A 16,894-nucleotide genomic window follows, 5' to 3' on the forward strand; every position below is an offset into this window, starting at 1 on the left:
GGGACCGCTGGTCACAGGGTGGATGCAGTGGGACTTGCCATCGGCTGTCTCAGGCATCGTCCCTCCTCTGGGGCCTAAGTCAGTCACTGTTGAACACAAAATTTTCTCCTTGCAGCTGTCACTCGGTGCCTCGCACAGTTGAAGGTGTGGCATCTGAGTTCCAGGTCTTCCTCTGTGATGGGCGCGTGTCCTCCTGAGGACTGGCCGGGCTCTGTGGACTGTGGCCTCCGGCCTTTTCCACATCCCCTCGTGGCGAAGTGCCAAGAGCACGCGCAGATAACTCTGGCTTGTCATCCCCAGTCTGGTGCCGGCAGCTGTCCCGTGAGCTTGGAATATTAATAGTTCCTATTGGAAGATTTATAAGAATTGACTCAGATAGTGCGACTCGCTTAGCCCAGGACCTACCACGTAGATAGCAACGCGTACTCCGTAAATGGTGTTACTTGTGTAGTTTATGGTGTAGTCACATTGCCCTCGCTCATCTTCCAGAAACCCGGTTCAGGGAAGACTTAGTCTCTGTCCTTGGCCCTCCCTCGGCATCTGCACCTCTGAAGAGCACCTGCCCTGGTTACCCCTGGGTGACATGGTCTCACCCTCTTTGATTTCCTGGCCCTGTGAAAATCCGAGGATTCGGTCTCCAAGCAGATGTGTCCGCGGTTTTGGGCCTGGGGATGCCTTGGCCTTTGAGTCTCCCTTAGGTTGGAAGTGGGCAGGAAGTCTGGATTAGTCAGGCTCTCTCCATGGGAAGTTCAGTATTCAGGAGTCTGTTTATGGGCTGTCAGAAATCAGCAAGAATTCAGTTCCTCTCAGAAGCCAAGGAGTGTTTCTTAAAAACTTACAAAGCGCTGTAAACACATGAGTCCCTCCCCCCACCCCCCGTAGTAGAAGGAAATCTTTCTGCCCCTAAACTGCAGGGAAACAGGGCTTCTCTGAGACGTGTGGGGTTACGAGCTAAGGACTCCCCACCGGTGAGGACCCCACCCTGCTGCTCACTGGAAAAAGATGCAGCCAGTCTGGCCCAGGTGGGTCTGGAAGCACCTGTCCCTTGGTTACCGAGGCTCGTGGGTGTCTGTCTGCAGAGGTGTGAGGCCATGCGGAGAGCCCACCGTGCTCTGCAGGCTGCCCTCTGAGGTCTGCTTTGACCACCACGGCTGAGTTCCGGATGAAAGAGCAACAGGCAAGGTCAGTGTTCGCAGGGGCCGTTTGCATTGTGTGTGGGGTCAGGTATGGACGCATCCTATCTCTTTGGAATGTGTGCAGAAGAAAGAATCTGAAAAGGGGCAGAAGGAAGGGGTGAGTGGCAGACTGAATTCTGCCGTCATTTTATCTAAGGACACTTAAAATTTGAGATTTTTTTTTTTTTTTTTAGGAAGCAGAGAAGCAGTTTAAGTTCTCCGGATGTGATGTCACCCTTGCCCTCTCACCCACACCTGGGGTCACACACTCTCCCCGTAACCTAGAAACCTGGGGTCACACACTCTCCCTGTCCCTGAGGGTTGTCTTGATGCAGACACACCTCACAGGAAATTGCTCCTCGAGAGGCTTATTATGCCCTGGAGTGACACCACCTGGCACACTGCTGACCTGACTGGTAGAGTGCTGATCGCTTTACCCTACACTTTAAAGAAACGGCAGAACACAGCCTGCAGATAAATGGCACATCTTACTTTTGTGACCTAGTCTGGCTGGTCTAGCAAGCCCTCAGGTGTCCCCACCTGAGCTCCACATGTCTCCTGCCTCCGGGGGAAAGTGCAGTCCTTGATTCTCAGGCTCCATTCAGGTCAAAACGGGCCCCTCTGCAGTGACGCAGACGCCGGATCTGAGCATGCATCGTCAGAGTGCTTTCCCGAGTCATTGCTTCTGAGGCATTGCCTTTCCCAACCCCTGAGCCTTTTTCTTCGTTCTGGAACGTTGCCATCCATATGGTTTTGTCCCCAAATGGATTCAAGCTAACTTTATTTAGAAAAACTTATTTCAGTCACTCTAGCCCACCCTTGTGCTTCGGGCAAATTAAAGACTTCACGTCTGGTGGCGTAAAGGAGTAGCTCTGCTTGGGCCCGTGGACCCGGGGGCCGGGGACCTGTTGTGGCCACCGTGGACCTGATGCCAGTGGCCTCTCCCCAGCCAGGATCTGGCTGCTCCCGGGCCCCATCCTGTCATCTGTTATTAGGGGCAAAGCATGAGAGGTAGATTGGTTCTCAAAGAGCCATCTTCTGGGGTACACCTCACCCCCCCAGTCCTGCTCCTTGGCCAGCTGGAGCTTGGGGTGGGGGCTTGTCTTTCATTGGCTAATGGGCGGTTGGCGTAGCCGTTCCAGAAATGAGAACGTTTCTCTGACCAGACGAAGCTGCCTGTCATCAGAAACATGGTTTCCAGAATGCTCCTGTGGCCGCTGTGTCTTCTCACTCTGAGGGGCAGGGCATACGTGGCGTTTCTCAGAGGCGAGCCCCCTGCCCAGAAGGGCTCTCGCCTTTCTCTGCAGGGCTTGTTGCAACACCCAGGAGATCGCGCTCCACCGTTTTTCTAAATAGGTTTTTTTTTCCCTACCTCTGCAAACAATTTTCTCCACTTGCCGAGACCTGTGTTTATGACCCTCCCGTGGGAGACGGTGGGGCGAGGAGCCACGTGTTGGAAGGCGTGTGCAAGCTCCTGCGGGCCGGGAGGCCCGGGGCAGGGGGGACCCTCAAGGCTCTGAGCCGGGTCCCAGACGCAGGGGGGCGTGCTGCTGGGGGCTGGGGACAAGCAGCTCCAGCCTGCGCGCCTCCGGGGGGCAAGGTGGGCAGGGGCCTGGCGTGTCCTCAGCCCGGGAGGCCAGAGCGGCTGGTCCTCACGTTGCTGTGCCAGGCTTCCCCGCGGAGGCTGAAGGAGCCTTGCACACAGTGGCCGTAGAAAAGAAGCCGGAATGGGCGGAGGGGCGGTCGGCTCAGTGTTGTCAGGAGCCGCTCAGTCACGTTGTGTGTTTTTCTCTTAGGTTCATTTTCCGGACACTGAAAGGGCAGAATGGCTAAATAAGGTAAGGGGAGACTCTGCTGAATGCCGGCTGTTGTGGGGATGGGCGGGAGGATGAGATGCCGTTTCTCCATATTTGGGGATTTGGATGTTGACAGCATGGGAACACGTTTGGAGTCAGTGAGTTGACTTCTGCTCCCGAAAGAGCTCAGTCATGACGGAGACGTTGCTGTCTTTTTCTAAGCAGGGCAGGCTGTTTCTCTGACGGGAGAAAATTAATGGTGGGTTCACCGTTGGCTGTTGGCCCTGTGTCGTCTTTCCTGATCCGCTGGCGCTCGGACCTCTTTTATGATAACCAGACGGTGAAATTTGGGGAACATTATTATGAAGAGGGAGAACTCCCAAGAAATCTAGTGATCTTTTTAAAGAAGGTTATGATTTTAGATGCTTATACTTTGAAGGAGATCTCTTTAGTCTCTGTATTTTATGTAACCTTAGAGGTACATAGTGAAAACTGATGATTAAATGATGTTTTTATGGGTAGATAGTGATTTACCCATAAAATAATCACTGGAAGTTAGTCCATTCTTAAAACTCACTGATGTTTATTAAGAATGATACAGTTGGGGGGGGGGGGAATGATACAGTTGGAGTTCCCATCGTGGCGCAGCGGAAACGAATCTGACTAGGAAGCATGAGGTTGCAGGTTCGATCCATGGCCTTGCTCCGTGGGTGAAGGATCCGGTGTTGCTGTGGCTGTGGTGTAGGCCGGCAGCTACAGCTCTGATTGGACCCCTGGCCTGGGAACCTCCATATGCCACGGATGCGGCCCTAAAAAGACAAAAAGAAACAAAAACAAAAACAAAACAAACAAAAAAAGCGATACAGTTTTAGGAATTGTGGCTCAGCGGAACCTAACCCAACTAGTATCCATGAAGATAAGGGTTCGATCCCTGGCCTCACTCAGTGGGTTAAGGATCCGGCGTTGCTGTGATGTAGGTCTGAGACGTGGCTCAGATCTGGCGTGCTTGTGGTTGTGGTGTAGGCCAGCAGCTACAGCTCTGATTCAGCCCTTAGCCTGGGAACTTCCATTGTTACAGGTGTGGCCCTAAAAAGCGAAACCAAACCAAACAAATCAAAGAATGATACAGTTTTAGAAGGTTTTTAACAATGAGTTAAAACCACAGGATTTTCTGACTCTTTGGCAAAGATTAAATGTGCCGATACGCTTAAACAGCATATTTAACTAGAGTAATTCCTGTCGTATGTTGGTTAATCGATAGTTTATTGTGTTTTTTTCTCTAACAAAAAGGGTGCCCCCACCCCCAAACTACTTTTCCGAAATTCTGGTAAAGTCTAGGAGCATGATTTTTCATGATGGCGTCAGTGCAGTACCGTTTTGTTTAACCTGAGCTCTTTCTCCTTTCCAGACCGTGAAACACATGTGGCCTTTTATTTGCCAGTTTATAGAGAAGCTGTTTCGGGAAACCATCGAGCCAGCTGTGCGGGGCGCGCACCCCCACCTCAGCACCTTCAGCTTCACGAGGGTCGACGTGGGGCAGCAGGTGTGTTTCTTCTCCGGTCCTCTTGCCTGCGTAGAGCTGAAGAATTTCCTAGAGAAAGTATTTCCTGGAAGGCAGGCCGTGTGGGTGCAGGGTGCGGGTCTGGCTCCCGAGGGGCCTCCCCTTGCCTCCTCCTTCCACTGTGGCCTTTCGGCCAGTCCGGGCCCATCCCTGGTCTCCTCTCCCCCCCCGCCCCGGGTGTCTGCCCCACGTTCTCCCGTCAGAATTACCTCCATCTGTCCTGCTAGGAAGGGAGTTTGATGTGTAAACTCGCCAGTGATGCCGCGAGTGACCCAAGCTGAAGGGCCGGACATTTAGAAACAGCGGCTCGTGGCGTCAGTGGGGCTGTTGAGTGTGGCGCGTGTTTAGTCAGGGAGCTGGTGTCCCCAGGGCTGCACTGCCCTCTCCCCGGTGCCTCGGACCCGCTGTCTGATGGGCGGATGGAAGATAGGGCGTCTCGTCCGTCCTTCGATGGCGCCTGGCCCCTTCGTCCTCCTCATCTCGGATGTGGTCTGGTGCCCGCTTGGCACTTAACCCCTGTGTTCTGGATCTGCCAGGGGAAGGCCGGGCACCTGGCGTGGTGGGGAACGAGCAGCCGGCTGGGGAGGAAGCTACTGGGGCCCCTACACCTTCGGAGTAAGCAGTAGGGCTGCTCTCTCTTGAGCTTGCGTTGTTACTGCTCGAATGCCCTGTTGAGAACTGTCTCAGAAGGGCCCTCAGATTAATCAGTGGGGAAAAGGTTTTGAAATGACGGTATAACCGGGCCCTTGGACTGTGCCACGTATGGTGGTCCCGCCTTTCCTTTTGACAGAGTTATTTGCTTCTGACCTTGTATTATGTGTTAGGTGTTAAAAATATAGCTAGTATTTTCGATTCACTCATAAGCCCCATTTTTGTGAAACTCTCAAGCAATGGAAAAAAATTATGACATAAAAAATGAACAGAACTTAGATTTCAAACAGGATAGGAAGGATGGAGCAGAGGTTAAGGGTCAGAGTCAACTGGGAGAGAGGGGGCGAAGCCTGGCACAGCCCGAGCCACGCCCGCCGTCCCTGAGCGCGTGGTGCCAGGCAGGGCACCGTGATCCTCAGCCTGTGTGTGTGGCATCACCATCCCCCTGAGGAGGTATCTCCTTAAGTGTTGCCCAGGTGAGGACTCTGAGGGACAGAGGTTCCGTAACTTGAAGGTGAAGACGCTGGCGTGGCCTGACGTGTCTCTCTGGGTGACAGGTTTGGTTTTCCTTGATCCTCATCCGTGTTTTAAAATAAGTCTATTCTTGGAGTTCCCGTCGTGGCTCAGTGGTTAACAAATCTGACTGGAACCATGAGGTTGCAGGTTCGATCCCTGGCCTCGCTCCGTGGGTTCAGGATCCCGCGTTGCTGTGGCTGTGGTGTAGGCTGGCGGCTACAGCTCCGATTCGACCCCTAGCCTGGGAACCTCCATAGGCCGCGGGAGTGGCCCTAGAAGAGGCAAAAAAAAAAAAAAAAAAGACAGAAAATAAAGTATAATTAGTCTATTCTTATTTCAGCCCCTCAGGATCAATGGTGTTAAGGTGTATACTGAAAATGTGGACAAAAGGCAAATTATCTTGGACCTTCAGATTAGGTAAGTTTGTGTTATGTCATAGTTATCAACGTGTGATGCCACTTAGCCGTCTTTACCCATAAGGTGGGAGGTAAAACGAGCCCCTTTCTTTCCTGCTCTTTGCTGGAACTTGACCCATTCCTGTGGAAGACCTGCGTTTATTCACTTGCGGGTTTCAGTTCGTGACAGCCTGGATAGCTGCCGCTCATAAACCATGTTAAATGAAAGAAATCAAAGGCACTGGAGGCAAAGAAAACCACAGACCCCTCTCCCCTGTGAACACGCATGCCACAGTCCTCAGCAGCACACCGGCCGAGTTCAGCAGCATGTTGCACGGGTTACACACTGCGACCGAGTCACATTTACTCCCGGGGGCAAGGGTGGCTGGCTCAGCGCTGGGAGAGTGGTCTGTGTAATACGCACATTAACAGAGCGAAGGGAAAAAAAGCACACGATCGGTCCACCTGATGCAGGAAAGGCACTTGATGACGTTCGGCACTCTTTCCTGATGAACACACTCAAACTAGGAGCAGACAGAACCTACGTCCGCATGACAAGAGGCGAATATTCACAGCAAGCACCTCATGGTGGAATTCGGAAACCTGTTCCTCTGGGATCAGGCACAGGGCGAGGATGGCTGCTTTCGCCACGAGCGTTCGGCATGTTACTGAGGGTTCTTTCAGAGCAATTCGACGTGAAGAAAACAAAATAAGGGGAGGAAGAAGGAAAGTTACCTGCACACAAATAGTATGACCTTGTATGTGGAAAACCCAAAAGATTCTGCAAAAAAACCCTTTAGAACTTGTAAATAAATTCAGCGCAGGGGAAGGATGCAAAACCAATGCAAACAAATCAGTTACATTCTACACACTAACAATGAACAATCTAAAAAGGAAATTAAAAATAAAAATTTCATTTACAGTAGAATCACGAAGAATAAAATACTAAGGAATTGACCAAGGAGGTGAGAGCCTTGTGTAATGAAAACTGTAAAACATTGCTCTAAGAAATTAAGATAGAAGCCCATGTTTGTGGTTTTAAGACTTAACACTGTTAAAAGTTCAACACTGAGGAGTTCCCGTCGTGGCTCAGCAGTTAACGAACCCGACCAGGATCCATGAGAACGCGGGTTCGATCCCTGGCCTTGCTCAGTGGGTTAAGGATCTGGTGTTGCCGTGAGCTGGGGTGTAGGTCACAGGCGTGACTTGGATCCCACTTTGCTGTGGCTCTGGTTTAGGCTGACGGCTGCAGCTCCGATTCGGCCCTAGCCTGGGAACCTCCATATGTCGCAGGTGTGGCCCTAAAAAACATTTTTAAAACAGTCAATGCTAAAAGCAATATATAGAATCAAAGCAATCCATATAGTCACATAAGCTGATAAGGGATTGAGATCCAGAATGTATAAGGCACTCGTACCACTCAGCAGCAACAACAAAACGCCTCGTTCAGAGATGAGCAAGGGCCTGAACAGACGTTTCTGCAAAGAGGATGCGCAAGTGGACCAAGGCGCCTGGAAGGGGGCTCAGCATCGCTGTTGACCGGGGAGGAGGAGGTCGAGACCACGGCGAGATACCACCTCACACCCATCCGGAAACAGAAGAGGGCTCGTGAGCCTGTGCAGAAGTCGGAAACCCTGTGCACTGCTGGTGGGAATGTGAGATGGTGCAGTTGCCATGGAAACAGGATGGTAGCATTCTATAAATGGAACACTATACTCTACTGCCGAATACTAGTTCCTCAAAAAATTAAACAGAATTACCATAAGCCCCAGCACTTCCGCTTCTGGGTAGGTACCCCAAAGAACTGATAACAGGGTCTCCACCCTTGTTCATGGCTTTATCCGCAGCAGCTAAAAATGGAAGCAGCGCCCGTGCTCGCGGACTGTTGAATGGACAAGCAGGGTGTGCTGGTGCATACAGTGGAGTCTCACTCGGCCTTTGTGAGAAGGAAACCCTGCAGTAGGCAGCGTCCATCCTGCTGCAGCCTGGGTGACCCTTAAGGATGTGGTGCTCAACGAACGAGACCGGTCCCCAAAGAGGAATCCTCTGTGAGTCCACCAGTGCGAGGTCTCCAGAGGAGACGGATTCTCAGCGACGGAAAGTAGGATGGAGGCGGGCAGGGGCAGGCAGGCGGGTGGGGGACAGTTGCTGTTCCGTGGGGGTAGAATTTCAGTTCTGCAAGGTGAAGAGTGTTCTGGAAATGACGGTATGATGGTTGCTCAGGCTGAATGAATGTGCTTAATGCCACCGAGCTGTGCACTTCAAAATGGTTGAGCTGGTGATTTTATGTATATTTCGCCACGATAAAAATTAACTGGGAGGAGTTCCTGTCACAGCTCAGTGGTTAATGAATCCGACTAGAAACGATGAGGTTGGGGGTTCGATCCCTGGCCTTGCTCCGTGGGTTAAGGATCCGGCGTTGCCGTGAGCTGTGGTGTAGGTCACAGACGTGGCTTGGATCCCTCGTTGCTGTGGCTCTGGTGCAGGCCCGTGGCTACGGCTCCGATTGGACCCTTGGCCTGGGAACCTCCATATGCCCTGGGAGCAGCCCTAGAAAAGGCAAAAAGACAAAAAAAAAAAAAAGGAACTGGGAAAAAAATTAATCAGAGGTTGACCAGTGCTGTGCCTGGTCTTCTCAGGCTCTTGTCTGCATTCTTCGTGAACCTGCTCGTGACTTCCCCCAACCCCTTAGGTCCTGACACAGCTGCGCTTAGGCCGCTGTGCTGCTGCTGACTGCCATGTGGCTGGGCAGGGTTTGTTCTGTTTTGTGGTTCTGACTACAGAGCACGTTATTTTATTTGTCATCTTTAAGTTTGTAAGGTGTGTTCCTGTAGTCAGTGAACAGAATCGGTACCAATTACCTTTATTTTAGAAGGAGCACGTGGCATGTTAGGGCGTCATGTGGAGAAGATACTGGGTCTTTAGCCTGTTTGGTGTTAGGCAGACCTCACTGTCTCTGTGGAGTAAAAGAGGAAGCCCCGCTTGTGTCTTCGGGGCAGCTGTACCTGGAAGGGCGGTCCTCTCCGCCGAGAATGAGCTTTAGGAGGGTGGAAATGTGGCTTTCTTGTCCAGCCCCAAGGGAGCATTTCATAAAGCTTATTAAAGAGACGTTCAATGAATCTGTTAACGGCTGCCTTTTCGAAGGTGCGCTTTGGCTTTTGTGGTTTCAGCAGGCGTGACAACACATTCACGTTAGGCAGCTCAGATATTTATGTCTGAAAAAAATCTGCATTCTGCTTTTTCCCGTGTTCCAGGCAAACACCCTAACTAGGTTGCTGGCAGTGGAGACGGGGAAGAGGTTAATGAGAGATGCTAGGAAATAAAGCGACCAAGTCTTGGGGTGTGGAGGTGGAAACTTGTCGCTTGCCCTCTGCCTCTGCCAGGATGAGCTCACCAGCCACTGCGGGGTCACTCACTTTCAACACCCCCCAAAAGGCATTCAGGGCAGAGACCAGGAATGAGGAACTCTGCTCTGGAAAAACCGGCAGAACAGGCCTTCGGATAGTTCGATGTTTTCAGAAGATTGCGTGAGCCCAATTTCTTGCATTTTCTCATATCTAGACAAGCACCAAAATCATTAACAGAGACGTCTGCTCCTCGTGACTGGCCTCAACCTTCTGCTGAGATGAGTGCGTGACTGCACTCACCCCCTTCACCGAAATCACGCATATGCTCCCCCGTCACCTCGTCGGAGCAGTTCCCAGAGCTACTCAGAGGCTGCTTCCCAGGCTGTGGCCCTCGTTTTGACCCAAATAAAACTTAACTCGCAACTCGCACACTGTGCGTTGTGTTCAGTTAACAGGTGCCGAAGAGGAAAGTTTTGAGATGGTTTTGTAGCAGGTTATTGTGTTGTTGTTTTGTTTCGTTTTGCTTTTTAGGGCCGAGCTAGCCTCATATGGAGGTTCCCAGGCTAGCGTTGGAATCAGAGCCTCAGCTGCCAGGCTACACCACATCCACAGCAACACAGGACCCGAGCCGCATCTGCGACCTACAGCACAGCTCACGGCAATGCCGGATCCTTAACCCACTGAGCGAGGCCGGGGATCGAACCCGCAACCTCGTGGTTCCTAGTTGGATTTGTTTCTGCTGCACCATGACGGGAACTCCAGGTAGCAGGTTATTGTTGATTTTACCGAGCTGGAGAGTCATGCTCAATAAGAAGACTCTACAGGTTCCAGCTTTTACACCAGGACTGTGAACCCTGGAAGTTTCATCCCAGATGCCTTTTGGTACCATCGTGCTCAGTGCTCAGACGCTGTCGTGGTTCTGACGTTGCCGCCAGACACTCTAGGCAGGAGCTGGGTGTCCTGCTTCCAGATCCACGTTGTACAGATCTCACGCAAGATGTCATTGATGTGTCGTGATTGTATTAAAAATAGGTGCGGGAGTTTTCTGGTGGCTCGGTGGGTTGAGGATCCAGCATTGTCACTGCTGTGGCTCTGAGTATAGCTGTGGTGTGGGTTCAGTCCTGGGCCTGGGAATTTCTGCATGCCATGGACGTGGCCAAAGAAATTTTTAAATGTAGTAATAAAGTGGTTACAATGGAATTTAGTAAAGCAAGATGTGAGCCTCACAGTCAACATCATGCCGGTTCGTGTTTGTTTCCCTTAACGATTGAAAGGACGTCGTCACTGGGTGCAGTGAGACTTGGACCGGATGTCGTGTCGTGACCTTTGACGTCAGAAGGCGCCGAGCACCGCCTGGCGTCTCCCAGCTGGGGAGCGAGGCCACGACGTGGACTTGTGGTGAAATAGAATCTAAGCTTTTTATGTTTTCAACAAACAATTGTTTATAAAACAAACGAAAGGTACCTCCCATCGAGAGACTGCCCCAGAAGCTGCACTCTGAGAAGTGGCATTTTTAACAAGGCCTCTGTAGCAGCGGCCGCTGCAGCTCGGGCTCCGGCGTCTCTGACACAGGCCGGGCTCGGGTTCCAGCTTGGCCTGCAGTCGAGTTCCCGTGGCTTTACTGTCATTATATTCAGATTATACAGCTTTTTGCAGGTCTGTGGTGATTGAGACAAATGTAACACAGAACTTTTTCTTTGACAGTTTTGTAGGAAATTGTGAGATTGATTTGGAGATCAAGCGATATTTTTGTAGAGCTGGTGTGCAAAGTATACAGGTAAGGTTGTTTTTTTTTTAAGTTTCCTGTCTTCTCAATTTCTCTGTGCTCCACTCAGAAAGAGAATTGTGACGTTTTTATTAATGCGCAGTATCTTTGAAGTTAAGGTTTTGATTGTAGGTTATACTTGAGAGAAAGCTGAAGTCAGAGGCTCAGGTGCCCTGAGCCAGAGGATCTCGCATCCTCCTGAGTCAGCAGCTGGCCCCTGGGACTGTGTCATTGTTGCGGTTTTTTCCCATTTGCATGTAGATTCATGGCACCATGCGGGTGATCCTGGAACCGTTGATTGGCGACATGCCCTTAGTGGGAGCTTTGTCCATCTTCTTCCTCAGGAAGCCAGTAAGTCACATTTATTGCCCTGTCTTCTTCCCTCTCCCTCCCAGGAAGGTGTCCGTAGCCAGGAGTAGACAGTGGAGAAGAGCTGAACTCACGTTGTCCCCCTTGACGTGTGAAGCCTGTGCGTTTTCGTCTCTGTGGCCCTTAACCGAGGCCTTCACCCCTCTTGGTAGACAGCTGTCTCACTCATCGTAGAAACCATACATTGGCTTCAGAAAATTTGAAAACAGACTTAGAAAAAGTTCTTTTTTCTTTTTTTTAGGGCCACACCTGCAGCCTGTGGAAGTTCCCAGGCTAGGGGTCAAATCAGAGCGGCACCTGCCGGCCTACGCCACAGCCACAGCAGTAAGGGATCCTTACTGGCTCAGCGGAAGCAAATCCGACCAGCATCCATGAGGATGCAGGTTCCATCCCTGGCCTCGCTCAGTGGGTTAAGGATCAGGCGTTGCCTCGAGCTGCAGTGTAGGTCGCAAGACCTGGCTTGGATCTCTCCTTGCCATGGCTGTGGTGTAGGTTGGCATCTGCAGCTCCGATTTGAATGCCTAGCTTGGGAACTTCCATATGCTGCAGTTGCAGCCCCAAAAAGCAAAAAAAAAAAAAAAAAAAAAAAAAAAAGAGAGAGAGAAATGAAGAAATACATGGAAGATTTAAAATTCATGTTTTCTTGGAGTTCCCATCGTGGCTCAGTGGTTAACGAATCCGACTAGGGACCATGAGGTGGCGGGTTCGATCCCTGGCCTTGCTCAGTGGGTGAAGGATCCGGCATTGCCGTGAGCTGTGGTGTAGGTCGCAGGCGCGGCTCGGATCCCGAGTGGCTGTGGCTCTGGTGTAGACCAGTGGCTACAGCTCTGATTGGACCCTAGCCTGGGGACCTCCATGTGCCGCAGGAGCCGCCCTAGAAAAGGCAAAAAGACAAAAATAAATAAATAAATAAAAATAAAATAAAATTCATGTTTTCTTTTGACATACAAAGTTGATTGAAAAGCCAATGTTTTTTTTTTAATTCCTCCATTAATGAGTATAAAAAAACTAATCTTTAGCAAATTGTGTGGCATTTTTAACAGTTTAAGAAAAGGTCTTTGTTTTTTCCAGCTCAGATTGTAACAAAATCCAAATCTTTAAATTTTCTTCAAAACTTAATTTTCTTCCCTAGTTTGGATCTTTAATGGGTTTATTTAGTTTAAAAATAACATTACAGGAGTTTCTGTTGGGGCTCAGTGGTAACGAACCCGACTTGCCTCCACGGGGATGAGGGTTCAATCCCTGGCCTCGTTCAGTGGGTGAAGGATCTGGTGTTGCCTTGGGTTGTGGTATAGGTCACAGACTCAGCTTGGATCCCACGTGGCTGTGGCTGTGGCGTGGGCTGGTGGCTTCGGCTCCAGTTCGACCTCTAGCCTGGGAACCCACGTATGCCATGGGTGCAGCCATTAAAAAGTAAATAAATAAATAAAATAAAAATAAAAATAACATAATATTCACTTGTAGCTGACATTCCATACTCAGAAAAGCAGGATAAGGCTGTGAAGACTGAGACTTACTTGCGTCCTTATATGGTTAATTATAGCCACCAAGTCCAGGCTTCGGAGAAACGGGACTTTTTCAGTCATTTTCATCTGGAAAATGTGAGAGCAGAGTTCCCTGCTGGCTGCCAAGTCCCTCCTCACCCCAGTGAGAAACAGAGATTTGGGGGTTTTGACTGTCCAGATGACTCAGAAGCATGGAAGCCGTTAGAGGAGGAAACTGGAGTTCCCTGGTGGCCTAGTGGTTAAGGATCTGGTGTCATCACTCCTGTGGTGCAGGCTTGTTCCCTGGCCCAGGAATTTCTGCATGCCATGGGCTTGGCCAAAGAAGAAAAAAAGAGACTTTTGCACCTTTTGTTTGTTTGTTTGTTGGCTTGTTTAGGTTAGTTTAGTGCTACTTGTTTTAAAAAAGAAAAGATAAAGGAAAAAGAAAAAAAAAACCCTAAGAGTTTTTGAAGTGCTGAGCTGACGGAGCCCAGGGGAGGCAGGATGGCTTGTGCTGCACCCTCACGGGCTGAGTGACAGACGGGGGCCTAGCCGTTCTCTTCTTCGCACTGTGTGCTTTGAGCAGATCGCTGTCTTTCCTTAGTATCCCCGGGATCGGTGCCAGGGCTCCTTGGGATCCCAGACCCAGGGGTGCTCAAGTTCCGCATGAACGGCGTGGGATCTGCATGTAACCTGCCCGCACCCCGGTGCCTTTCTCTTCTCCACGTCTCTCGTGGTGCCTGATGCAGTGTACGCTTTGTGTAAATAGTTGAAATTCCGATGTAAGAGCTGTGTACATAGGGCCATGCATGGTTTTGCTTTTTGGAACTTTGTGGAATTTTTTCTTTCAGCATAGATCTGATCTGAGGTTGCTTGAATCCGAGGAGGCGGAACCTTCGGGTACAGAGGGGCTCCTGTCTTTAATTTCTGTGAGCCTCAGTTTCCCCATCGGTAACACAGGGAGTTACAGGATACCTCCCTCAGAAGATCGGGGTGGTGGTTAAATGTCCCGGCACAGAGCGAGTCTTGAGATCTTGAAGAAATTAAATACTTTCCTCTATGTAGGTTAGCACTCTGGGGGCCCTGGTGGGAGAGACCCAGTCTCGTGGGGAAGGGCGGAGGTTTGGGTGAAGGTCCTGGAACTCGCCAGGGCCCCCACGGTCTGCCCCGGACATGTCAGTCCCAGTGGGTTGGTGGCCCCCACTCAGCTGACCTGACAGTTGTTGCCATTGCCTTTGGCACTCCTGGGCCAGGGACTGGCCCTGAGCCACAGCAGCCACAACGCTGGATGCTTAGCGGCTAGGCCACCAGGGAACGTCCCCTTAGGTCATTTCTCGCTCTGTCCCCGGAGGATAGACTGAACAAGAGGTCTTTTCTAGAGCTTTTCCAGGAGATGGTCTGGGGCTTGCTCTGAATGTGTTTATCCTAAAGGGTTCCTTCCAGCTCGCAAAGGACATGCCTCCCGAGTCTTTGAACCGCAGGCTGAGTTTCTTTATCTGTCAAATGGACGTAATAGCTTCTTTTTAGAGTGATTATGAGAAGAAGTTGAGTCCTACCAGCTAGGACTCCAGCAGTCGAGAAGGGGAAAGGGGGGGCTTTATTTTAAAATAAGATGAGCATGTATTGGGGTCGCATGAAATCCATGCGGAGGCTGCAGTTGAGTGTCAGGAACGGGACGGCCTGTGGACGCCATGGCCTCTGTCCCTCTGTTCCCTGTTCTGCCTTGGTGTCGTCCTTCTCTCTCCCCGAGACCAGCATCATCTGTCTGGTCCTTCAGGCCACACACCAAGGCCTGGGTGCCCGAGCTCTCCGAGGGCTGAGCCTCCGGCCTTGCCTTGGTCCTCGCTCCGTTCCAGCTGCGTCAGATACAGACCTTAACCCCTCGGGCAGGAGTAGGAAGGTCAGTGTTTGAACACAGCTCCCCAACACCGATTCCTGCGGCCCTGCGTGAGAGGCAGCAGGGAGCTGGAGAGGCAGGGCCAGCAGGCAGGCCCACAGGGGCCCACCCCACCGAAGAGGCCCAGATGGCGGCTGTGTATTAGGCCAGCGGGGAGCTCGGGGGTATTTATCCTGCCAGGCATTCTCTGAGTTCCCCGGATCTGGGGTGTGATGTGTTCTATTATTTTGGAGAGTCCTGGCCCGCCCCCGTGGCCCTGGAGCGCTCTCAGTGGCCCTGCCCCCTCCCCGGGCTCCTGTCTTTGGCGAGCATGTCCCCCTCGCCCCCAGCAGCAATCGGCTGCTCTCTGTGGTCTTGGCCTGGACAGCGTGGCCAGAGGGGTGTCCCCTCCCGCCCTTGTCAGCACTCGTGCGTCCTTCCCCGGGCTTCCGTGTCTTGGTGTGGGGACAGGCGTGTGCCTTTCCTTCAGCAGCTGCTCCCTCCCCGGCCTCACCCTTCAGGAAGTCCTGGCAGCAGGCTCACACTGCTTGCCCACCGGGGCGCTGCTCATGCCCTGTTCCTGTCGATTTCACAGGGTTTATTCTGACTGTCCTATGCGGCGGTGGCCCTGTCACCTCAGCTCTCCGTGCATTCAGGAGGGACCCTCTTCCCAGAAGGTTCCAGACGGGAGACAACATTCGTGACCTTTTACCACCAGCCTAGATCTGCAGATTCAGAGACTCTGCAGAAGGGTGGGAGGTATCTGCCTGTATTTTAACAGCCATCCTGTGTAGGACACCTGGGGTGTTGTCAGGGCTGACATGAGCAGGGGCTGTGGATGGCTCTGGCACGTGGAGGGGCAGAGGGAGGCGCGGCCAAGGGTCCTGTGAACACGCTGCACTGGTGGGGCTCCGGGTGGGGCTCCGGGTAGGGCTCCGGGTGGGGCTCCGGTTGCAGTGTGGCCACATCTATTTCTCACTGCTCCTCAGCAGCCCAAGTGGTCTTGTCCTTTGGAAACACGTCTCTCTGCCCCCACCCCCGCTGCCTTTTTTTGCTCTTTAGGGCCGCTCCCATGGCCTGTGGAAGTTGCCAGGCTAGGGGTCAAATCGGATTGGAGCTACAGCTGCAGCCTACATCACAGCCACAGCAGTGCAAGGGCATGAGCTGCGTCTGCCACCTACACCACAGCTCACGGCAACGCCGCATCCTTAACCCACTGAGCAAGGCCAGGGGTGGAACCCACATCCTCATGGATGCCCCTCAGGTTCTTTTCCACTGGGCCACAGCGGGAACTCCCTCACTGGCTCTTGAGCCTCCCCGAGGGGAGATCCCAGGCACCCAGACTTGGGGTACCTGATTTTAGTTGCCTTTCCAAACTGCAGCCTGAGTCTGCTTCTCCCTGTGTCCCCCTGTGGACCTGGCTTACTCTCAGGCTCGCCCTCACACTTGCACACCTGTTCACTCACACACCCTTACTCGTCCTTGCACACACACGCACTCACTCCTCTCCCTCCCCCACCCGCACCTCCCTGTGCTCAGGCACAGACCAGCCTCCCTTTCAGGGCCTTGAACATGGGGGCCCTTTGCCTGGGGCTTTCTTTCCTGCATTAAGATCTCTTCAAATGCAGCTGAGTCCTGTCCTTCCAGGACTTCTGGCCCTGCCCCCCGGGCGCGTGGTTTCTCTGAACTTGGGCAGCATTCGGGTGTAGCTCATCATTTTGATAAGGGCCCTGTGCGCAGGCCCTCTGCTGCCTGCGAGGTCGTAGTCCGGTTACAGTCCCTGCCAGGGGACTGCTGTTTGAGGCGTCACTGAGTTTCTTTACTCTCTCAGATTCTAGAAAGATGCCCCAGGCTCATGTTAACAGTTTTTGCTCCAGACCTGCCATCAGCCATTTCCTCAAAACCCTCTGTTCCTTTTAGTGGAAGCTGCATTCGGAGAGGCGTTAACAGGCAGGGTGC

At 52.0% G+C, this 16,894-nt stretch overlaps 1 protein-coding gene across 4 annotated transcripts in view; it reads left to right on the plus strand.

Annotated features, from left to right (window-relative positions):
• Positions 1-16,894, plus strand: part of ESYT2 (extended synaptotagmin 2) — a 78,131-nt gene that overhangs the window by 24,297 nt on the left and 36,940 nt on the right. For all 4 annotated transcript variants that reach the window (XM_021079028.2, XM_021079029.2, XM_085005018.1 and 1 more), the window contains exons 2-6: positions 2,972-3,013; positions 4,380-4,514; positions 6,040-6,116; positions 11,146-11,218; positions 11,468-11,557. In XM_021079028.2, the coding sequence (XP_020934687.1) occupies positions 2,972-3,013; positions 4,380-4,514; positions 6,040-6,116; positions 11,146-11,218; positions 11,468-11,557 (417 nt within the window). The remainder of the gene's footprint in view (positions 1-2,971; positions 3,014-4,379; positions 4,515-6,039; positions 6,117-11,145; positions 11,219-11,467; positions 11,558-16,894) is intronic.

Source organism: Sus scrofa, chromosome 18 (assembly GCF_054392235.1).
Source record: "Sus scrofa isolate SSC_HxYL_T2T_F1_AM1 chromosome 18, Sscrofa_HxYL_maternal_Yorkshire_Landrace_v2.0, whole genome shotgun sequence".
NCBI lineage: Eukaryota > Metazoa > Chordata > Mammalia > Artiodactyla > Suidae > Sus > Sus scrofa.